This window comes from Acinonyx jubatus, chromosome D3, assembly GCF_027475565.1.
Source record: "Acinonyx jubatus isolate Ajub_Pintada_27869175 chromosome D3, VMU_Ajub_asm_v1.0, whole genome shotgun sequence".
Lineage (NCBI taxonomy): Eukaryota > Metazoa > Chordata > Mammalia > Carnivora > Felidae > Acinonyx > Acinonyx jubatus.
Window position 1 is genome coordinate 51846229 of NC_069392.1, and position 25220 is coordinate 51871448.

Here is a 25220-nt window from a genome sequence, read left to right on the forward strand (position 1 = left end):
AGCCCCTTATCTGAGCAGGCCAACCCAGCAGCCACACACAAAAACCTGGGTGGCCTGCACTGGACCTCCATGACTTCCTCAGGCCACCTCTCAATTTCCCCATCAGAGTCTGCCCACTCCCAGTTGGCTGTTCTCCTTTGCCGAAGATTTGGGATGTGCTAGCCACCTAGTCTTTTACATCAACCATCAGCCTTTGGATATATTAACACAACTTTGACCCTGGTTCTCCTTTAGAATATGACTTCCATGTCCCACTCAGGTCAGCCTGCACCCCAGATAACCTCATGCCCCAGGCCTGACCGCCATGCTCTCCAAACCTGCCCCGAGTGGGGCAGAAGAAAGGATAAAATGGAGACATACAGGGTTTCGTCCATACTACTGCATGTAGTAAAGCTTCATGGGGATTTTTCTTGATTTATAATATACTCTCACCATGTGATTCTTTAGAGTTGAACATATATACACCATAAAAGGGGGAAATTTGAAAATCAGATTCATTACCAAGAAGAAATCAATGCCCAGAGAAGGAATAATATCAAACTCTTTTGAGTCCTGGACATTCTTCAGTATCAATTCTAGTTATGTATTTGTTTGCATGGAGGTCTTCGGCAGTAATTACTACAGCAATATTTATACCTGTCAGTGGATAATGCATCCAACAAATAATTCTTATCCTACAACATGCTTGAGGCTGTCTTTATCGATACAGAGAATATATTTGAATTTCCACTGCGGGCACAGGTGGGAATTTCACTGCCATCTTTTCCAGAAGTAAACACTAATTCAGTCATTATTTTAAATAATATTTATGAGTTAGGGGTGCCTGGGTGGCTCAGTTGGTTAAGCATCTGACTTCGGCTCAGGTCACAATCTCGTGGTCCGTGAGTTTGAGCCCTGCATAGAGTTCTGTGCTGAGAGCTCTGAGCCTCGAGCCTGCTTCGGATTCTGCGTCTCCCTCTCTCTCTGCCCCTTCCCTGCTTATGCTCTGTCTCTCTCTCTCACAATAAATAAACATTAAAAAATTAAAAAATAATATTTATGAGTTATAATTAAGCATCCAGTTGGCCTTGAGTTATGCATAAGTATACTTCAGCATAAAAAGTAAGCAGGACCTTGGTGCATGAATTTTGTTAATCATCCTTCTTGTTTGGGGACCTCAGTCTTGCCTTCAGCCTGGCATAAAATATACTTGCACACAAATTATCCTGACGGCCTCACCTAAGCTCCTGAACTTGGCCCTGATGCACAGGGGCAGCCTCCACAGGTAGGTGTGCCAAGGTGTATGCTCCACCTATCTGCCCCAGGGACTAACAGCCAGCTGCTGTGAGTGTTGCTCCTTCACCTGGGACCCTCCCCATCTTCCAGAACCCTCAAACCCACCCACCACCCTATCTCTGATTGGGCCCTTTCGTGTGGTCATTTCCAAGTATTGTAACCCACCCTAGCCTATGAATGTAGACACACACGAGTGCATTTTTATACATGGCTTACTAGAATACGTGGGTCACCAAGGCTCTTTCATCGATGACACTAGAAAAAAATGTCTGCCTCATTTTATTTCTGCCTTCTCTCAATTCCTTCCCTCGTTTACTATATTAGCAGCTAAAGAAAGGGGTGTTTTGATTTGATCGCCCAAGAAAATCATTCCCCAAAGACCACAGGAATACATTTTTAGTTTCATTTAAAGTTGACTAAGATTATTGAACAGATTGTAAAACAAAAATAAAATGGGAAGCCTAATGAAACAAATGTCTGAAACACAACACGTTGCCATCGCCAGCCTGGCTGTCCAGGACAGCTCTTCCCAGAAGCCAACCAGATTGAAATAAACAAATGGAAGTGGAGAAGCTGAGATTATTCTTAAAGCCGGGCCAGTCATTCTAGCTGCCAACCAAAAATGATTTCTACCATACAAAAGTCTGCAACAAAAATTCGGAAGCAACCAAGGTCCAAGATGTCCTTCAGTAGGGGAAGGGATAAACAAACTGTAATACATCCAGACAATGGAATGCCATTTAGCCATAAAGGGAAATGAGCTATCAAGTCATAAACCTACATGGAGGAACTTTAAATGCCTATTGCTGTGTGAAAGAAGACAATCAGAAAAGCCTACATACTGTGTCATTCTGACTACATTACATTCTAGAAAAGGCAAAATTATAGAGACAGTAAAAAGATAAAGGTTGGGGAGAGAGGGATGAATAGGAGGAGCACAGAGGATTTTTAGGGCAGTAAATCCATTCTGTGTGACACTGTGATGGTGGATACATGTCAGTATACATTTGTCAAAATGCACATCTCAAAGAATGAACCCTAATGTAAACTATGGGTTTTAGTTAATGATAATGTATCAGTTTGGGCTCATCAATTGTAAGGAATGTACCCACTCATGAATTGTATGGTGGGGCATTTGAAAGAGTATATGGAAATTCTCTATACTTTCCATTCATTTTTCTATAAACCTGAAACTGCTCTAAAAAATAAAGTTTATTCATTTTTAAAAAAAAACATTAAAAATTTTATTAGATGTTTGTCTGTGAATGATCCTCTCATAGATTTAATTAAGGACCTTTCTTGATCTCAAAGAACACATAAAGACCTTCAGGTAGACTGTCCCATTCAGGTGTTGGAAAACCATCCTTGGGTAGAAGAAGGTGGAGCCTAGAGAATCTATTTCATTCCCAGCTCTGGTTTCCTCGCTGAAGGTTTGTGTAGCCTTGCCTGGTAGAGTGTAGGTTAATTGCCCAAATCTTTCTCCATTTGTCATCTATAAAATGTAGATAAAAAGAGTGGCCCAGTCAGTTAAGTGTATGACTCTTGATCTCAGCTCAGGTCTTGATCTCAGCGTCTTGAGTTCAAGCCCTACATCAGGCTCTGTGCTCGAGTATCTCACAAAACTATTGTAAGAATTAAATGTGCGATGCCTAGCACAGAGCAATCCCTCACTGATGCCTACTGGGTGCTATTCTATGCAAGCTGCGGTACCTCTCTGGACCTCAGTGTTCTAATTTGTAAAGTAGGAGATTGTATTGGGGAATACTGAGGTGCCTTCCAGGACAGCTGTTCTAGGTTTCTATAATTGGGCAGCTAAAGAACAAGGCCTGGCTGAATGAAGGCAACACACTGAAACTAAGTATTATGAGCAACCATTCTTTCAAGTGAAAGAAAAAAAAAAAAGGAAGGGATAGACATTTACTGAGAGCTGGTTCTTTGTTAAACCAGTGCTTTCCACATCTTGTTTCCGCCAATCCTTACCAATCCCCTCGATATAGGCACTATTATCACTCTTCTACTGAAGAGGAACTGGAAACATCTCCACTCACCCAGCAGGTAGTCAAGGCAGGGTTTGAACACGGGGCTGTCTGACCCGAAGCTCATGTTCTTTGCTCCACTCCGTGCTACCTTTATCTACTTCTGGGGGACCCCAGCTTGTCTTCCACTTGGTAGGAAGAGACACAGAAATACTGGGAACAACTTCACAATAAGATGTGACTGCTTACCAAGATTTTCTCTGCAAGAACAGAGCATGATGAATCCTGCTAATGAAGAAGAGAAATGCCAAAGGTAAATAGATGCGAATATCCAAAAAAGTTCACAGCCACAATGAGGCTCCAGCCAGACAGCACCGAATAAACGTCTACTCTATCTTTTTGAGGAGTGTTTTCTGAACACCTCTCACCCTCCCATTCCCTGCTGATCCAGCAGCTCTGGCCCTGGAGCTGGGAGAAAGCCTGGAAGAGAAGACCAATTTTCCTAAAATCTAATGGTGAGACAGGCCTCCTTTCATGTATACATCATTTCCCTTGCAGCCACCAGCTTTCACTCACCCAGCTTGGTCCCGTAGAGACTTGAAATTGCAACTCTTATACATTCAAGCCCAGATTATCCTTCTCAAAGGAAATCAACCATTGTCAAAATCCCCTGATAAATCATTTTTTTTATACTGCTTTCCCAGAATGTTCAAACTCTAAATTGAAAGAACAAGCAAAATAAAGTTGATGGTTTTGAATATCAAATCTCAGCCAAGAACCCAACCAAACATGGTACCAGGGCTCCAAAGACGTCCCCTGTTCCCCAACAGCTCTCAACTACCAAGGCCATTCCTCTCCAGAAAGTCATGGGCCTGTGCGAACATCCCCAAGAATAAGGAGGCCACTTTTGGGCAAGACCTGAAGGCATAGCGCAGCGCCCTCCCATGAGCTCAGCTTAGAGCAGAGGGGCTGCCTCAGAGGTTTGGATCTTAATCTGTGATTCGGCTCTAAAAGCTGCACAGGGGAAAGTACCCAGCACAACTGCGGGCAAAACCAAGAAGGAAGCAGCAAGAGAAAGCCAGAGTGGGTTTCAGAGCAACTGCGCCTGAGGTCCTAGCAATGAATCTAGGGACTTTAGACCCTGGATGGTCCACAGAGCCCCCTCTTCCCAGGATCCCACCTTAATCGGCCTCCCAGCTAAGCCTGGAGTATATTGCACGTGAACCAATATATGCTTTCGTGGGAGAGTGACCCTCCTCATTCTCTGCCAGAGACACAACACAAGCCATAAAACAGAGACAGCAAGCTAGCAGGATGCACAAAATGGGGGCATAAGAGGGAAGAAGTAGGAGGGAACATTGAGAAGGTGAAGATGTGAGCTAGAGAGGCAAAGATTCATGGAAATTCCCCTCTCTATGCTCTTTCTTTTCTGGATCTTTGGGTATTTTATTTTACTCCATCCCCCATCAAGTCTTTCCTCCACAAAGTCTTCTTCAATGCCACAACCCAACATTGGCACCTCTCCTTCTCCCAAGCATGTTGGGCAATTTTAGTCTGAACTACCAGTCAAGCTCTTTATTTATACCTGCTTCTGGGTTCAAGCATATAAACTCGGTTCCTAACACATCCTTCCAGCAAGAGGTATTCGTTGCTTGAGGGCAAGGTTATGCTTGAAACCTCCTTTGCCACAAGATTTCCATTGCTCACTGAAATCCCTCCACCCAAATGTTGTCATAGACGAGGCATTAGCAGAAGAAACCACAAGAGCTCTCCCTTCAGAACCACCCTCTGTGGGCCTCATAGATGAGGCAAAGGACCTACCGATCTTTGTCACAAACTGAAGGTGACCGAAGTTGCTATTTCATCCAGAAATTGGTTACCATTTTTCAAACAGACACATGCACATTTTGATTTATAGAATACAAAGTCATTTCAAGGCAATGCTGTCTTTTTATTAACTTTTTCTCATAGATTTTTTTTCTAAATGAAAGTTCAGGTCCAGGAAATTTTTTTACATTAAAAAAAAGAATTTCTATGTCATATTAGAAAAGATGATAATCACTGAACATGCCACATGCCAAATACTGAAATCTCTCCCCATTCAGTCAGGCAGGTGACATTCTGCTAAATGGAGCCCAGGGTTCAAATTCCCCACTTATAAACTCAACCTGCTGCAGAGTCAGTTTCTTCGAATGGATACTTTCTGAGCCTGCCAAATGTAAGCTTCTGAAATCACAGAACCTCAAAGCCTAGGACAAAGTTTAAATGCCACTGATGCAAATGTCACCCTTGACCTATTTGCTGGGAGTAGCAATCTTAAGCAATATGATTTAACAGTTCTATTTTAACTTACAATAAACAACAAGGCCCAGTTCCAATGGCTGTCCCTCCACAATGATGGTTATTCAGAGTCCCATCCTTGCATGGCATGGAGGAGGAGACCATCATGCTTTATCATATTTCCCAGCATTAGCAGAAACAGTAGGACCTCTCTCCTTCCTTGATTCACTACCTTTATTTCCCCAAGCTATCTGGAGTGATAGCCATTCAGCATAGTGAGCCCCACTGAAATAAATGGGCATCACTTGAATGCCCTAATAATTACTTACATTTCCACATGTTTCATTTTCCAAGAGGCAACTGCCAAGTTAACAAATATTCCAATTCTGACAGTACTTCCATATTGTATGATGACAGTGATTACATTTAGGGCAAAAAATGAAATGAGTCTTAAACTGAGTTGTAAAATAGTGATGCCCATCCAAAAAGCTGGGACCTGGAAACAGACAGCCTTGGGCTTGCAACTTCCTTTGTAGAGTATCCACAACAAACAGAGCCAAAGATTAAATTGCTTAAACAAAAGATAAGGCAAGCCTGCCAGTCTCCCCAGTCCACCTCTCCTAACTAGACCAACATCATGAATTACTGTGTGTCGATAACTGTGCTGTGCTTCTCATCCATTATTGCATTCAATCCTTCCTACCAGGCAGGTACTATTTACATCGCTCTTTAGCAGGTAAGGGCATTAATCCTCAGGAGCTGTGTAAGAAAACCCAGGTAAAACAGCTAGTGTGAAGCAAGGCCGATTCAAACTGAGAGTCCCTGACTCCAAAGACCATGTATTTTCCACTATGCTACACTAACCTCTCAAGAGAAAAACTTATTTATAAGCATGGCAGTCCTCACAGCCAGGCGGATGTGGACAGATTTGAGTGTGGCCGTTGTCTAAGAAAGCAGAGAGATACCTGGAAGGCTTAAAAAAATGGCTCATCCTTCAAATATTCAAAGTTCCCCCTTCACACAAGAGCCCCTACTGAGTTTTCTAATTACTATGCCCTCAGCTGGCATTGCTAACAAAGAGATTTCAAAAATCAAATATGAGCAAGAATGTCCCACTTACTCGTATTTGTAACCGTATTTAAGAATGGGCAGTGAGTCATCAATATGGAACTCCAAGTACAGACGCCATGTGGATAGCCCTTGAGGTCCCCCGGTGGAAGCTAGGTGTGTGAAGTGTTCCAGGGGATGTGCATGATGCTAGAAGGGGCAGCTTACCTAGGTCAGGAGCTGGTTTCAGCCCCACAGCCTCCACAGGAATGGGGATAAGAGATTGCAAATGCTGGGGGCCAGACACAATGGTGCTCTTGGGAAAACCGCTGATCCAAACTCACAGGCCACAGGACTTCATCACAGGCCAAAGTCTTCATCAGGACTTTGGAGCAAACCTCAGAACTAAACAGTGGGAAGAAGGCCAACTGGGGTTATACATGACTCAAATAAAGTTATGGATATATTTATTTTGGTTGTTTTACACACACATTTGTCCCAACTGAAGAATTACAGTGTTGGCATGAATATGCATTAAAAGACTAGCAACTGAGTTGTGTTCCAAGGGAATTGTATTGACTATACAGGCAGCTAATGACATGGTTTACTTTTCCAGAAGAATCAGCACTCATTTTCAGAGTGACCTTGTAGTTTAAACTCTTTAAATTGAGAACACAATGAACAAGCTCCTCCACTGAATTCATAAGTAACTAAAACACAGCAGCACTGAGCCACTATCTGGGTAATCCTTTTGCCTTTTGAAATCTGGGTTGACCATTGTTTGTGCATCAGTCTCCCTGAGCTACTAATATCTGCAAATAGTTCTTTCTATACCAGCTTAAGAGATCTGGACTTGGGGTGCCTGTGTGGCTCAGTCAGTTGAGCATCCAACTTTGGCTCACGTCATGATCTCACGGCTTGTGGGTTCGAGCCCCATATCCAGCTCTGTGCTGACAGCTCAGAGCCTGGAGCCTGCTTCAGATTTTTTGTCTCTGTCTCTCTCTGCCCCTCCCCAGATCGCGCTCTCTCTCTCTCTCTCTCTCTCTCTCTCAAAAGTAAACATTAAGAAAAAAAAAGTAAGAGACCCTCACTCAATAGAACCCATATGTCATAGATTATTTGCTTAACCTCTCTCAACACAGAACTTTGGCAAAGAGGTTCTTATTTACTGCATGGACACCTGACCAAATGGATTTGTTTCTGAACAAGGTTGGAGGTCACTAAAGGGAGCATGCACTTGGTCACCAGCCAGCCTCACCCTTTTAGTGTACTAGCTATCCCTGAAGCTCTGCCCTGTTAACTGACACTATGAGAACTTTGTGTTGTTGTCTTTGGGAGTGTTCAAGAGCCACAGAGTACTATGACTCCAATTTGTGATCACATGACTCAAAAATTTTATCTTATAAAGGAAAAAAAAACCCCTGAAGTCCAGACAGGTTAAGTCATGTGGCCAAGGTTACCCCACTAGAAGGTGGCAGAGCTGTGAAAGAAACAGAGTCCAGAGTCTGGGCTCCAAGGCCCAATCTCCCTCCTGAGCATGAATTGTATCTAAGACAATGGTCTTCAAACTTAAGAGCATATCAGAATCATCTGGAGATCTTGTTAAAACACGGATGGTTGAGTTCTACCTCCAGAGTTTCAGATTACAGTATGTTTGGGGTGACTCTTTAGACAACATTTTTTAATAAGTTTCCAGGGAATGCTCACACTCTTGGTCTGAGACCAAACACTTTAGGAAACACTGATCTAGGATGTGTGGTAAGGAAGAAGTTGCTCCTCTGACCTCAAAAACACAAAAGATTTATCTAGCAACACAGAATAAAGCCATTTGTTCCAGTTTCCAAATCTTTTCTGAGCTAAGTAAGTGAGGTGAAATTGTCTTGGAGAGTGCAAGTTCTAGAAGAAATCCCAATGTCAAGGGAAAGGCTTCCATCCATCCTGCTGAACCATAGTAATGGACTGGATTTGAGTCCATCATCAAAGATGAGGAAGTGAGTCCTCAGGCCAATACAGAAGCCAGATAGAGGTCCATGGAAAGTAACCTGGGCAAAGATGAAGATGGGCCCAGGCAAGCAGGCAGGAAACAAAGGTATCGGTTGGGGGATGCAGCAGGAGTCAGAGCTCAGACTCAGCCTGGCCCGGTCTGGCACATGCAACCAAGAACATAGGTGAATGCCAGTTAAGTTGTTCAGCCAAGAGCAGAAACACTAAAAGTCACTTATAGAAGACAATGCAAGTGTTGATTCACTAAGAGAGAAAACAAAACTTAGCTGCAACTGGAAGTGACTTCACCCCTTGATGGAATCATTCAATGAGCAATACTTGAGCATATCCTGGGTGCCAGGTCCTGTGCCAGGGACTGAGAAGGTATTGCCTCTGTTCCCCAGGTGCTATTGTTTTGGGAAAGAGAAACTGAGTACAAACAAGTCTGTTGAATGTCATAAATGTTTAAGAGAGGTGTAAAGCACTTCACAGAAGAGAAGTAACTTCCACCTGGGAAAAACCTCTGTTTCAGGCTTCTCTTGCTTTTGTCAGCAAATGAATGTTGGCTGACCCCAGAGTTCCATCCTCAAACTTTTTATTGTTAATGGCTATTGGTGACCTAGAAATCCAACCCACATGCTCATGACTCTGAAACTCCCTTCCCCAGCATGATTCCCCTCAAGTTCCATCCCAGGCTATTTCCAACCACCATCTGGACATGAATGCCTGGCTCTCAATCCCCTCAACTCAACATGGCCCAAACTAGATTCACTTTCTTTCATATTTCTAACTGTTACAGTGACTAATTTGATCATCCGAATAGCCTCCCAAGCTAAAATACTCCAGTCCTGTTTGGCTCTTCCTTCTCACTCACTTTCCATTCCTGATGGAACCAGAATCTCTTAGTTCTACCTTCATAACTGTCATTGATCTGGCTTTTTCTCTCTGTGACCATGGCCTTCATCAGCACCTTGCTAGGCTCCCAAAGCTCTCTCTTCTCTGAAAACCTCTGCCTCAAGCCTCACCCTCCATACAGGGTTGTCTTTCACACACCAAAAAGCTTCTGGGAGCTTTGTTTGCCCCTTTGTTTCAGGCAATTCACAGCCTGAAGGAGAATGGACAAGGAAAGGTTATAAGGGCCATGGCTGGCAGGTCACAGGAACTGTCCAGCGTTCAGCTGGTGTCTGAAGGACAACAGCAATAAATGAAGATTGAGAAGAGCTAAGTCTTGGCTATCTGTGAATGCCAACAAAAGACATTCAACTTTACTTGGCTGGCCATGGGAAGTGAGAAAAAGCTTTTGAAGAGAGATGTGATGTAATCGGAGGTATGCATTAAGAAGATTAGTTTGGCAGGAGCTTATAGAAAAGATTATATGGAAAATAGATGAGCAGTAATGTTGCTACAGAGGCATCTGAGTAGGGTTAACCTTGAACTGTCCTTTTGCCCTCTGTCTTTAGATATGCAAATACTCTCATCCCATAAATGAGACCTTCAGTTTACTATGTTGTTAGTTTTATTCATTGCCTTATGTCTCTCTATCAGAGAGACACTTTCTAATCTTCTTAAGTTCTAAAATGAAAAGTCATTTTTTCCCCTCCATCTTCCTCAACACCTTGTCCCTCTGGCATCCTTCTGCTTAACATTATGTGTTGAAGAAATTCCCTTCCTTCTAAGCCAATGACACCACACCAGTCTAATAACTATTGTAACATTGTAGGAGGTCAGTTCTCCACGTGAAGCCCAGCTGGCCCTTGCCCTCAGGGCTATTAGGTGAATTTGCCAATTCACATGAGCCAACCAATGTCCAAAGTCAACTGTGGAAGCTCCGAACCGTTTCATCTAAAATCTCAGAGATGGACCCTCGGTGGCCAAATTCACAATGCTGAAGTGTAAATAAACATTTCAATGTAGTGCTATTCCATAACAAACTCAACGATCACACAGATCAGGAGGACCAACACATCCTCTATCTCCATGGGCAATCTCTGCAGCACTATTTTTTACCCCAGGGAAAGTCCTGTCCATAAAACTACAAATCTCTAATTCAAGCCACCAACATTACAATTTCCTTTTTATTTCCTTCCCCTATTGACCAGCCCCAGGGATCATTGCCATTTTCTTTCTCTAGGTATGCTAGCACACTCCATTAGATTACAGCCAAGCTATGTTGGACTAGGGCTCATTCTGTCTCTTTGCCTGGGTTCTTAACCTCATCATGCATAAAATTCAACATAGAGGATTACAAAGGAAGTCAATGACATTGAACGATAGTCCTGACCAATGGCCAGGGAGCTTTCACATGGATATCCTAGTGACAATGGGCTCACCGACTTCATGAGGCAGAGTGCTACAGGCTACTGTAATTGAACATCTTCTGAAGGTGAAGCCATGTGTCCCACCACAGTGGGAGATACCAAAATCATATACCTTAATGTTGAGTATAATTTAATTATTAAGAAAATATATTTGCCCATTTAATGGAAATAGCATCATTATAAAGATTTTCAAAAATTACCAAGAAGGTTTATGTTCTTGCTTATAAGTAAAACTCAAACTTCTCAGGAAAGCACTGAAGAGCTTGCACAATCTAACTCAGAATTATGTTCCTGACTCATCTCTTTAGGGTCATATAATGCACGATTCATACAGTAGACACATCTCTACTCTTTGTTCTCAGGCCAGACCTGATACTCTTCCATTTCCGCACTTTTGCTCCCTCTGGTTTCCACTTCCTCTGTCCTAACAGCTCAGTGCTGAGACCAGCTCCCTTATCCTTCACAAATTCACCTCCAAGGGCCCAATAAAATCAGCAATAGCAACAACAAATATAACCAAACACTTATAACTAGGTCTCAACATGTCATGGTTGAAATTCCCAATCCATGTGTAACAAATGGAATATATAAGATATATTGGGATGGTCCCCTCTGCCCTTGGAGTAGCCAGGTAGGGTTTGGGGAACTGGGTTCACTAGGCTTATCACCTCCAAATGGAGGAGACCCTTCCATTTACCCCAAGTGCTGCTGCTACAGATCTTATCATTCTTACAGGAGTGGAAACTTTGGGAAAGCACAGCATCAGGAACCCTCTTCAGTTCACACTCCATCAAACTTTAGGCTCTGGAATTGCTCTTACCCCTCCTCACCTGCTTGCTCTGTTGTCTCCATTACTAGCCCATTGCCTCATTCCTGGTCTTAACCTCTCTCTCTAGCCCTTTAAAACTGATGCTTCCATCAAATTCTATGCTTGGTTCCTAATCCTTGTTTTCAGATTTTCCTCTATTCCATGTGCCACAGTGTGGATGACACTAACTTCTCATTCTACTCAGTCCAGCTGAGGTGTCCAATGCTTCCTTACTTGTATGGGATAGAAATCATACACACTGCTCCTTTTCTCTGATCTAGATTATATTTATCTTTGAATCTCACTTCTTACACTAGCTTTCCATGAGCCCAAAAGTGACTTCCTCCTTCTCTGAATAATTACCTACTTCATCAACTGTTTCCCATTGAATGACAAATACATTTTCTTAATAATGAAATTACAAGCAACTTTGAGACATATGCTTCTCGATATCTCTAGCTAGCATATAGCACACATTCAGAAGATTCCCAAGAGCTGTTTGTTTTTATTCAGTTGATGAACCTAAAATATCTCTATATTAGTCATATTTCCAAACTTGAAAGATATATAGAAGTGACCAAAATATGGATCCTGGGGTGCCTGGGTGACTCGTCAGTTAAGCATGCAGCTCTTGATTTCAGCTCAGGTCATGATCTCACGGTTCTTGAGAGCCACTATGCTGACAGTGCAAAGCCTGCTTGGGATTCTCTCTCTCTCTCTCTCTCTCTCTCTCTCTCTCTCTCTCTCTCAATAAATAAATAAATAAATAAATAAATAAATAAATAAACAAACTTAAAAAAAAAAAAAAGAACAAGACATGGATCCTAGATGATGGTCCTAAACTGATTCTAAAGGAGATATGGGTAGAGAGATAAAATCAATTGAATAAATCTTTTTTAATTCTAGCTGGTACTATGGACCCAAACCCCAGGCAGTCTCCTGGTGAACTGAGCTAAGCTATCAGGCAATCACAAAGACATGTTTGGAGAGGAAAGTAGTCTGCTCCATACTGCCCTGCCATCAGGCCATAGCCTGGTTCTTGCTTACCTGTCACAGGATATGGCCACATAGGCCCATCCAAGTGGCATGCAAGTCAGGCCTGGTTTGCCACACCAGCTGCATGAGAGCTGCAGAGGAAAACAGAGAAACACAAAGAAAGCCTGCCAGCTAGATAAAAGAACCTCGAATCTCCTCTCCCGTCCATCATAGGTGGGGATGGGTGAACTTTGAGTGGCTCTAGAAGCCAAAACTCTAACTTCATCTAATAACCCCTAATGGGTAAAATTCCTAGCAAATGTATGATTGTTGTGACACATATAAACTTGGACCCAGGCATGGGTGTTTTGACTTTGACTCATCTGAGCTACTAATACAAGGTAAATTAAAGTCCCCCAGATAGAGACAGGGTCACTTCTCAAGCTTGATGTGGGGCTGAGGTTGCCGCTTTTGAAGTTATGTAGTCCCCAAATATGGCAGCCTGCAGGGTAAGAACTGTGGAAGGAAGATTCTTATGCTGGGGAGTTCCCGATTGTCTTTCCCAACTAGGTTGGGCACTAAAATTCAACGATGAAACTAAAATCACACTTGATAGAAAAATGAAACGTGATCTGATTAACATATCCTAGCTAACATTTGCCTCTACCTGCACGATTGTCCACATGGACAATGAAAGAAGGGGAGACAAAGGAAAAAGCTTTTTCAGTGTTTATTCAGCAATCCCTGAGGAAAGGTAGGCCAGATAAGGTGAACACGAGCATTCTGAGCACAAGGAAAGCATACTCTAGGATGAAGTAAGGAAATTTCCTAGGCTCTTCAGCAGTCTGGATAAAATGTTTTCAAAAAATTAGTCACGTTCCTTTGCTGCAATTCCTTGCTTACTCAGCAACCATCTGACTATTAATTAAATTGGTATTATGGTTTTAAAAAGAGTCTTTTATGATTTGCTTACCATTAATAAACCCACAGGGCTTATTCACCTCCAGAGGAGCTAGCAAAATTGAATTCTTTACCCTGCAAAGATCCAGGGCCCCACACCACTCCCAGTCCGTCCTGTGAGACCCAGTCCAAGTACTTGGCCAGCCAACTGTCCACTCTGGCTAATCAGCTTACTTGCAATAATATTAATAGGCATTTCAGGGTCAACAGATCACTGGCTAGTAGTTGGCATGCACCCTCAGAAACTAAATGAAGAAAAAAGAGTTAATCTATTGTAACTTTTAAATCATTAATAAATAAGTCTGCTTATTATAAGGGAGAGAGCAGAAGAAACTTAAATTAAGAGCAGGCCTGAATTGTCCATTAACCACCTCATATTCTCTGGTAGGAGGAGGAATGTTGTCATCAAATTAGTCTTTTTTTTACCTCAATTAAACATCTACACTATAGTCCCATGGTCAGGACGTGAGGAAAAACAGTACATGACTAAGAAAAGACAAATTTATGGCATAAATGTTTCAATAACACACCTTTTGTTTTCTGGCACCATTTTGTTTTCTGGATCCTTGTTGATGCTTATATTTGCCCTAGGGCACAGTTTCTATAGCAACCACTTAGGAATCCAGGAATGTGGTGACCTTTGACCCTAATTCACCCCTCTTGGTGGATCCCATGTAACCATCTTTCTAAAAGAGCTTTCACAAACTCAAATAATCATGGGGAAGGCAGGTCCTCTTATCTGAGTGAGCCTGTGTTTATCCATGTGACCCTCAGTCATCATAGATTGCTACTCAGGCAGGAAACACTGGACTTTTCTTGTATTTTTCATTGCCACTGGTTCCATACAAGGGTTCCTTTGACCAAGAACGCATTTCCACTCCTTTTCTCTTTTTCCTTCCTACTTGCTCTTCTCTCACCTAAAAGGCATAAGCTGCTTCTCCGGGATGCTCCCATTTGAAGAGAAACACTGGCCAAAGAGAGTATGTCAGAGAGGGGAGTTCTGGGTGATGAAGGTTTCAGGAATTGTGTCTGAAGAGGGCTCATTCAAAGAAGTGGGAATATCTATTTGGCAACACAAAACAAAAGACAAACACAAAAACTAAAAACCAAGCTGTCATTCACTATCTAAATGGCTGTTAGAAGACCAGCGATTGCTGACCCAAGTTTCCAGGAAGATGAGTCAAACAGGGCATGGATACAGAAAGAAAAAAGCTCAAGCCTGATAGTGCCACTGGAAGTATTGCTTAGCTTCAGAGCTGGAGGGAGGCCTCGTGAGCTGTGATGTCTGAGAGTGAGAGCTTACTGCCATGTGTCAATAAGGGCCTAGTGTTGCCATCTTTTCTGATTTTTCAAGAAAATCCAGGAATCCAAATTTTTACACAATGTCTCAACTTTTATTTTTTTTAAGTTTATTTATTGTGAGAGAGAGCGAGAGAGAGAGAGAACGAGTGGGGGAGGAGCAGAGAGAGAGGGAGAGAGAATCCAAAGCAGGCTCCACACTGTCAGCACAGAGCCGGATGCAGGGCTCCATCTCACCAACTGTGAGATCACTACCTGAGCCAAAATTAAGAGTCTGTCACTTAACCGACTGAGCCACCCCGGCGCCGCAGCACTGTCTCGACTTTTAATTTTAGAACTATTTCAGAATATTTAAAGAAACATTCCACAGTCATACATACCATGTCTATGAGCTGGTGGCAGCGAGGGATTGCCAGTTCACAATGTCTGCGGGGGACATTTCCAGGTTCCAACAGAGCGTAGTGCTAAGATAGAAGGTCGACTTGGGGGGCGCCTGGGTGGCTCAGTCAGTTGAGCGTCTGACTTCAGCTCAGGTCACGATCTCGTGGTCCGTGAGTTCGAGCCCCGCGTCAGGCTCTGGGCTGATGGCTCAGAGCCTGGAGCCTGCTTCCAATTCTGTGTCTCCCTCTCTCTCTGCCCTTCCCCCGTTCATGCTCTGTCTCTCTCTGTCTCAAAAATAAATGTTAAAAAAAAATTTTAAGAAGGTTGACTTGGGATATGAGAGAATTTTCAAATATTTAAAGTTCATAGTCAGAAAACAGGCTCTCCATCCAAGTTCTGAGCAACAGAAACAAGTCAAGAGAAAAATCAGATGACAATATATGTGAAACGTTAGAGAAAGGGTTTTCTCCTTAGCAGAGATATTAAACTGAATTCTTATAACTATCCTTGACACCAGGACAGTGGTTTAAGGTTACAAAGAGCTTTTATATTATCTCATATTAAAAGTTATTAGAAAGGTCCTTTGAGGTAAGATATTAGGTATTTCTACTTAACAAAATCATGAGCTGTGTGTCTAAGGTATTAAATAACATAGAGAAGGTCATCCCGGAAACAAGACGGCAGAATTAGGAATTGGATGACTCAGTTTATCTATCTCCAGACTCAAAACTCTTTCCAGAACCACGTCAGAGTCAGACTCCAAGGCTATAGGATTTCATTCCCAGGTATACTCAGAACTGGATTTGCTCATTGTTGCTTTCATGTGGTCAGTCCACTCTCCCCGAGTCTTCTGCACATTTCCATATTCCTGAAATGCCTCCCTGTCCTTCCATTACTCCCTGAAAGCCCTTTATCCTTCATGATTGCTTGTCGACTTTCTTTTAGCCTGACTCTGTCAGCTGTGGGAATTCTTTCCCTGCCCTCGCTCTTCCAAACTAGACTTATCCTTGATGTGTATTTGTCTAGAATTTTTGTCTTATCATCTGCATGTGTCTGTAAGGACAACCTTGTCTTCATGAATCTATGAATAAAGCTACATACATATTATGTGTGCACACATACACCTGAGTTAGCTCTTAATCAATGAATCATCAAATACTAATAATTTCTAGATGTGTAAGTCACGAGAAGGAAGAGAATCTGCTGTCAGCCCTAACTTCTATTTCTCATAGTCATCGTTACTTCCGTCCAGAAATTTGGATTGTGACTCTGTTTTTTAAGTAATCTCTGCACCCAACATGGGGCTCCAACTCATAACCCCAAGATCAAGAATTGCACACTTCACCAGCTGAGTCAGCCAGGTGCTCCTGGATTTTGATTCTTGAGATTTCATAACCAGCTGGGCAGCTTGGTTCCTGCACGTTAGTGCAGGAGAAGGAGTAAAGTATATCTGGCTCTCTGTATTTCAGGATCTTTGATGCCAGTTTGAAATATATCATTATTTCTTGAGTTGAGATGAACCTTGTCTGGGAAGAACACAAAATTGGTGGAGAAACTGCTGAGTAAGCAAAGGTTCCAGATGACTTAGTTTGGCTAAAACATAGGCTTTTTAAAATATAAGCACTGTCAAGGGTTTCTCCTATTGACCCATGGACGTATATCCAGTGCAATGATGTTTTTGAATGCACTGTACTTAACCCTGTGTGGCCAAATGTCATTCTAAGTGAAATAAATCATTACAACTTGCATCCAGCATATAAAACAAAAGACAAAATGTATAGAAAATGAAAAAGCATGCAGAGAAATCGGTCAGGGAGGAAAAAAAATCTCAAGAATGTTGCTGCATCCTGCCAAGGAGGAAGAATATTTTTGTTTGATTTTGCTTATTTTTGTTTTGGTGACCAAGCTGGTCAAATGACCTGTTAAGAATAAGAATATTTCATAGAGCTAATGTTCCTATGCTCTAATCTCTCTAGGCAAGGTTCATATTTGTATGAGTTACTTATTCTCTCTTTGTTGACTAAGTCAATAATCAGAATCAGCAGGTTTGGAGTCATGTTGGCAGGGATCAGCATCATGGCTTGGGAGAAGTGAGTATAAAAGCCGCAAGCTGTGGGCAGCCAGCACAGACAGAGGCTCTCTCGTTCTTGGCAGGATGGCTTCTCATCTGCTCCTCCTTTGCCTTGCTGGACTGGTACTTGTGTCTGAGGCTGGCCCTGCGGTGAGTGTTTGATTCTGTGAAGTCCTTTTAGATGATTCTTGTGTACACCTGATGAAGTAGAAGGGCCTTCTCCCAGCTCTGCCAGTCAGCTTGTGTTACTAGGACAAGGGTACCCAGCATCGACTTTTAAATATCATCGATTCAAACTGCAAAATGAATGAAGTTCTGCAGAGCTCACTGACCTGGAGCTTGGACCCTGGGTGCTCCCCACTATAGCTTTGGTTCACTGGGTTTATGGTGCCTGGCTCCTTGCCTCAGTTTCCTCGAATATATGGTAGGAATAACAATATGATATTCATGAAGCTACCAATATTGCGTTGTCAGACGTGCATCCTTTTATAAAGTTTATTTCCCTTCAGCTCATCAAAATGTATCTATTGATTAATCTCTGAAAGGCTGGGTGGACAACATTCTAGTCGAATACTGAATGCTTAAGTCCTCTAGAAGAATTAACTAATACTATAAAATGCATCCTTAAGTAGTCGACATTATTTTACAACCAGTAAGAGGGAATTACTACAACAGCAGCTGACTAAAACGTTCTCAGGAAAAACAAGCTATTTGGTCCTGTGGCACATTGCATCTTTTTAGTAACTCCACTCAAATGGCAAGGCTTAACAAAGCAACTGTTCTCAGAGGGCCTATTTTCTCCTTTAAAATTCATTATACATGTTCCAGGTCAATGGCAGCATGTCCGGAGGCAGAAACCAGTCTTTCTTTGGGAACAATCATGTCTGTGTTATATACTGAGAAGGGGAGCTCATTAACTGTCAACACTTACAATGCTGGAAATGGACTTGGCATGGACTTCTTGCCTTGTTCCAGATTTCTAACACCATAAAGAACAGCTCCTTTCACTCTTAACCAGTTTTGTTGACCTCTTACTGGTCTTCTCTATGCCCAGGGCACTGGTGAATCCAAGTGTCCCCTGATGGTCAAAGTCTTAGACGCTGTCCAAGGAAGTCCTGCTGTCAACGTGGCCGTGAAAGTGTTCAAAAAGGCTGCTGATGAGAGCTGGGAGCCCTTCGCCTCAGGGTAAGCTGCCCAAGAAACCCAGACATGGGACCTCATTCTAGCTCCTCATTCTCCTGCCACTTGTTAGAGAGAGCAGCTCACATCATTTGTTGAAGAATCTTCAGGTAGATTGAAAACACAGGCAGAGATCAAGTGGGCCCTGGGGAGGATGCGCTCCTCTCGCTTTGCTTAGTTAGCTTGGAAATGTCCAAGAGGGGGAGCAGCATTCAGGGCAAGTAGCAGGGAAAAGCACCTCGTCTACTCCAGTAGTGGTTCACTGCCTTCTTGGGTCACAGGCCATTTTAAGAAGGTAATGAAAACTATGGTCCTCTGCGCCCAGTAAAATCACACCCACATGCACACACAGACACACATGCACACACGCACACACCATATATAGAATTTCAGGAGTGTCACAGATTCCCTGGTGCCCTTGCATAACATTCAAGCTGGGGTCCTTGTCTTGGAATTTTGTTTTTTTAATATTTATTTATTTAAGTAATCTCTATCCCCATCATGGAGCTTGAACCCACGACCCTGAGATCAAGAATCACACGCTCCATTGACTGAGCCAGCCAGGCTCCCGTGTCTTGGAATTTTAGGCAAGATGTACAATTTGTGTTACTTTATTAAGGAAAGGAAAGGAAAGGAATCGAGGGACAGCACTGATGAGGCAGCTCTCTGCATTTTTCCTGGATCATCCAGAATCCAGCACTTATGTCTAACAAGCACTATGGAGCACCTACTCTGTGAAAAACTGGGACTGTCACACTCAGTGACAAAAAGACACAGAAAAGAAAGACGCATATGCAAAGCAGAGCCATCGCCCAACACAGGGTACAACAATGACTTCTCCCCTTCGTTGGCCACTTTACAATTCTCATAGAGTTTTTCCACCTCCATTAACAAGAATAGCAAAGAAAATGCACATTAGTAAACCTAAACCAACTAATTGAAAGAAAGGGCAACCAAGAAACCCTCAGCACCAAACAATACTGCTCAGCGTTTATATCTCCAGGATGGTAAATTTCTGTGGGTTTTCACTGAATCTCAAGAACCACATTATGATTCTTCACCCATCACTGGGAAGACCATTTTCATTGGTGTAGTTTCAATTGAGTTTTCATTTGTGACTCCATTTATGTTTATCTAAAATGCCAAGCACTATGTGGAAAGTACTTAAGGGAATATTCTAAGCAAGAGATAGAATGAACACATAAAATATTCAGATGTTCATGTGAAACTTTTTATGACAACACAAAAAAAAAGAAATTAAATATTCTCTTCCTAGAAAAGAAGAAAGGTGGAAAGGCAGTGATGAAAGTTAGTGAAGACAATTTCCATTTTTATCTGTCAGTTTTGAGGTCTAATGGAGAGCAATTTCTAACATCAGCAACTGAGCTGGTACATAAAGGGAAATAGAAGTTCCCTAGTCATTTCTTTAAAAGGAACTGCCTAGTATTTATTGTTGGAAAAGTGTTACCAAACAGATTGAATAAGTAAATAATAAAAAATTCAGATGCATTATACTTTGGGGTTTCCCCAGTGTGTTCCAATGATACTGCCTCTGAAAAACACCCTGACACCAGGGAGGGAAGCAGTGAGACCCTGATGTCATGGGGAACTGCAGAGTCAAAGCAGCTTATGGACACTTCCAAGGGGTAGTTACAAACCTTCACCCAAACACCAACCATGAATCGCAACAACTCTTTTTTTTTTTTTAATTTTCTTTAATGTTTATTTATTTTTGAGAGAGAGAGACAGACAGACAGAGCATGAGCAGCGGAGGGGCAGAGAGAGAGAGAGAGACAGAATCTGAAGCAGACTTCAGGCTCCAAGCTGTCAGCACAGAGTCCTACATGGGGCTTGAACCCACGAACCATGAGATCGTGACCTGAGCCGAAGTCTTGACCGACTGAGCCACCCAGGCACCCAATAATGACTATTTTTGAAGTGAAACATTACACCTATATCTTCTGTTCTCCTAAGAAAAATCTGCAATAAGCTTTTTGAAACATTTCTGACAAATTTCTTGTCAGTTAATTTCAGAATTAACTGAAATTACCAGTTACCAGAATTTCACCTTTCCTTCTTGTCTCCCTTTCCTGAATATGTGTGTGTGTGTGTGTGTGTGTGTGTGTGTGTGTGTGTGTACACACACAGTAAAACCTTGGTTTGTGAGCATAATTCATTTCAGAAACATGCTTGTAATCCAAAGCACTTGTATATCAAAGCAAATTTCAAGAACCATTGGCTCAATTGTAATCATGTGACATTTGGCATCACGTACTACTTGTATCACAAGACATTGCCTATCTGTCAAGTTAAAATTTATTAGAAATGTTTGCTCATCTTGCGGAACACTCGCAGAACAAGTTACAATCCAAGGTTTTGCTGTAAATAAAAATACATATAAATATATATATATTTCCCCTCACTTATACACACTGCACATATGTGTAGTGTAGTGTGTGTGTGTGCGTGTGTGTGCGCGTATGTGCGTGATGTCACCTTGCCATGCTTGCCATGGCATTTATTCCCCTAATGCCTAACTTAACCTGTAATTTTGTACCTTCTAGGAAAACCAGTGAATTTGGAGAGCTCCATGGGCTCACAACTGCTGAGAATTTTGTAGAAGGGGTATACAAAGTGGAAATAGACACCAAGTCCTACTGGAAGTCACTTGGCATTTCCCCGTTCCATGAATATGCAGAGGTGAGAGTATAGAGACACATGAGTGTCTTTTATTTTTATTTTTTTGTTTTTCATCCCAGGCAATGCCCAGTTTGCACACCACATACCATGGAAATGTCACTGGGAAACTGAACTAGCACAGATTCCCTTTCCTGTTTCTACAGTCAGAAATCTAGAAAACTCTGAAGAGCAAAGTTTATTTTTAAGTTTGGTGGAAACTCATTGAGTAACATGACCTGAATTTACATGATGCTCCTTAACGTCTTCTTTCATTCCACCAAATGGGAATATTTGAATATTTGCTAGCTGAAGAACTGTTAGCATGTTGGATTACTAGGCAGCTCTCCAGACCCTACCTAGGGAAACAAATCATCGATACATCATTTTACTTCCTGAAATCTGAAAACACGCTTTATTCCAAAACACGCTTGGCTCCCAGAGGTTTGGGTAAGTGACTTGGGGTAATGCATATAGAGACAGTAAATTCAAAATAATAAGGGCAACACAATAGATACCACTTATCAAGCATGTACCCCTGCCAGGCTATTGTGTTTTCTATATTTAACCTATTCAGTCCTCATGAACAGCCCACTGGGGTTGGTCCTATTATTATCCTCATTTTACAGAGAAAGAAAATGAGGCAGAGGGCAGTTCAACAAGTTGCCAAAAGTCACAGGCTAGTAAAGGGAGGGGCAGAAATCATTACCGACAGGTCCCAGACTGGGTTTAGCTTCAGGTGTGCCTCAGCTTTCTTCCAGTAAGAAGTCAGGCTAAAAAAAATAATAATAAGGCCACATTTGCAACCCTTGGTTCATACTCTGTTTTTTGCCTATGAGGCAGTAGGAACCTCAGAGTTATATATGGGCCCACTCTTGCTGCCGCCTCCTTGTATGTAATTCCTTAAATCATTTAAAACAGATGGCTGTCATGGAAATACAATCCAGACATGTTGGTCAGAGTCAAAGATCAAATAATTGCATCAAAAATAGCTCAGCACAAAAGGGAACAATTCTCTCTGGCTTAGTCATGGATGAGACTTTCAGTTGACAGAAAAGGGTTCTTTTAGTAGACAGTGTTGCCAGAAAAACTGGGGCAGGGGGCTGTTTGACTCACAAAGCATGGAGGGAGCCCCATCCACCAGGAAGCTTGCCTTTGGCTCTCAGTGGGGCGGCAAGACAAAGAGCCTAGTTTAGACAGTACAGGGCTTAGAGGTGTCCCTAGAGTCTCAGCCTTTGCCCTAGATCAGCCTCCTTGGAACCCGTGTCTGCTCTGGTCTCAGCCTAAAGAGACCATGTGAGAACATTCGCTGCCATACTGCCCATGATATGTTGTTCCTAGTCACTAGATGTTAGCTTCCTTGTCTATTATTTACCCTCTTAGTATTCATTCAACTAACATTTTGAAAATAAAACCTTTGATGTGTCAAACACACTGCTGAGTGCTAGAAATTCAGAAGTGAAAACATATTCCTGCCCTTGGTGTGGAAGGAAAGGGACTGAGGTAAGACATATTAGGTCAGACATTCAGCCCAACCTGGAGCTCGCATGGATATGGAGAGTGAGAGAGAGCAGTTAGGCAAGAGTGAGGCCCAACACCTCAGTTCAGTAACTGGTGATTGCGGGTCAGGCAATCCAACACCTCAGTTCAGTAACTGGTCCTGGCAAGGGCCAGGAGTTCCTTCCCTGCCAGCTTCTTCTGATCAAGACCTCCCCAGACAGCTGCTATTCTTCAACATTAGTCACCTTCTCCCTAGCCAATGACGCAGGTGGCCATGTTATACTTACTGAGAAAGTTGGGAGATGTCCTGTGGAACTATCAGGCCTCTTCATTTCATGGGATTTTGAGCACAGATTATGCCATCTACAGTTTTCAGGAAGAATCAAGTGGGGCTGGAGGCCAATGTCAGTATAAGAAAGAACAAGCTTTCCCTAGTTCTTTTAGACACTTGGCCTTTAAGGAATGTTTTTTTTCTCCTTTCAGAGAGATTCTCAGGTGATTCTCACCTCCTCTTGCCCTCATGCTATTTTTATTTTTAGTATAGTTTAATCAGATCTTTCATCTCCTGTCCCCAAATAATCAAGCCTTCTTTTTGCATATTAGGAACAAAACATATTTATCCAGGATGTGTCCCAAGTCCATTCCAAGGCCTGTGTACACAATGAGTAAAATCAAAGACCTCCTCACTGCCCCTCATCACTCTCCTGAGCCAAATCCATCCCTCCTAGACTATTCCAGTGCCTGAGTCTCAGAAGCTCTACTAAACTTGCCTGAAGTACATGGCTAAATAGAACAACACTTTTGTTAACAATTTGTCCATGTAGAAAGCTCAAATGAGCTCCAACCTATGTGTGTCTATTTCAAAATTCCCACATGATCCTCCACACTCTGTTATTGTAAATAGAACCCTAGGATGCTTTTACTTCAAATTCATTGCTTGTTATCCACATAAAAATATACTTGTTAAAAAATGCAAAGGAAGAGAGAGAGAGAGAAATTTCTGGGTTTATAGATGGGAGACTTAACTCCTAGCCTGGCTCTGTCCTGTATAAACGTGGGACAAACACTAACTCAGAGGTATAGTTTACTTATCTATCAAGTAGGAAGAGTATTCCCCGGCAGCTCTAAAATTCTAGGTCCCCGGGTATCTCCGCAGGAATGGCAGTCACCATTCTTCAGTCTTCACGTCACTGAATGCCCGTTACTGCCTTTTCTCCTTTTTTTTTTTCTAAAACCAAGAAAATGGACAAGAGGATCCAGGCTCTCTGTGATTTCTCTCAGTCAGGCTACAGCCACCCTGATTTTTAGTGTGAATTTGTAAAAACGACATGAAACAAAAAGGAGAGACCCGATTCTACAGGCAGCAGTTAAAGAAATCTTGTTCCGAGGGCTGCGCCAGGCCCCCGTGGAGTCTCACCAGCCTATTTGGACTTTTGCCTTTTGCTCAAGGTGTTTCAGAAAAAGAAGTAATAAAATAAAATGGATTAAATTGGCACTGGACTTCCAGTGACCTCTCTCCCCGTGACTCGCATTTTAGGCTCTGTGAGAAATGGACGCTGTCTTTGCTCTCTCTTAGGTGGTGTTCACAGCAAACAACTCTGGCAGCCGTCACTACACCATCGCTGCCCTGCTCAGCCCCTACTCCTACTCCACCACGGCCCTCGTCAGCAGCCCCAAAGAATGAGGGACTCCCCCTTGGGTGGGTTTGAAGGATTTTGTGTAACCGATAGTGTTCCATTTTTATTAATGCAGTGTTTTCACTTTATACGCTATGGTAGAAACTTGGGCAGAGACAATAAAACATTCCTATTAAAGCACTTCCTGTTTCATTTGGACTCACTGTTTTATTCCCTTGTTGTCCTCTCAACAAAAACAAAATTTCAAACTTTAGAGAGAAGCAAAAGAACTCAAAAAAGTCTCTGGCTGAATTCTGGGAGAAATCCCAATTCCTAATGTCTTTCAAGCTAAGCACATATTCTGCATGGTCGGTGGCCACTAAAAGCATACATCCTGATGGAGTACCTGGGTGGCTCAGTCAGTTAAGCATCTGACCCTTGATTTCAACTCAGGTCATGATCCCAGGGTCGTGGGATAGAGCCCCACAATGGGCTCTGTGCTGAGTGTGGAGTCTGCTTAAGATTCTCTCTCTCTCCTTCTCCTTCTGCCCCTCCCCAGCTCACATGTTCTCTCTCTCTCCCTCCCTCTCTCTCTCTCTTTCTCTCAAACACACACACACACACACACACACAAACACACACACACACACATTCTAGGGGCACCTAGGTGGCTCAGTTGGTTAAGCATCCAACTTTGGCTCAGGTCATGATCTCACGGTTTGCGAGTTCCAGCCCCACGCTGGGCTCTGTGCTGACAGCTCGGAGCCTGGAGCCTGCTCCAGATTCTGTCTCCTTCTCTCTCTGCCCCTCCCCTGCTCACAGTCTCTCTTTCTCTCTCTCTCCCTCTCTCTCTCTCTCCCTCTCTCTCTCAAAAAT

The 25220-nt window shown here is 42.6% G+C and overlaps 1 protein-coding gene across 1 annotated transcript; it reads left to right on the forward strand.

The window, feature by feature from the left end:
- The first annotated feature begins 17367 nt into the window (after positions 1 to 17367).
- Positions 17368 to 24545, forward strand: TTR (transthyretin). Its single transcript, XM_015082003.3, has 4 exons — positions 17368 to 17523; positions 18428 to 18558; positions 21117 to 21252; positions 24305 to 24545. The coding sequence occupies exons 1-4, from the start codon at positions 17458 to 17460 to the stop codon at positions 24410 to 24412; spliced, it is 441 nt and encodes a 146-aa protein (XP_014937489.1). The 5' UTR covers positions 17368 to 17457; the 3' UTR covers positions 24413 to 24545.
- The last annotated feature ends 675 nt before the right edge of the window (positions 24546 to 25220 follow it).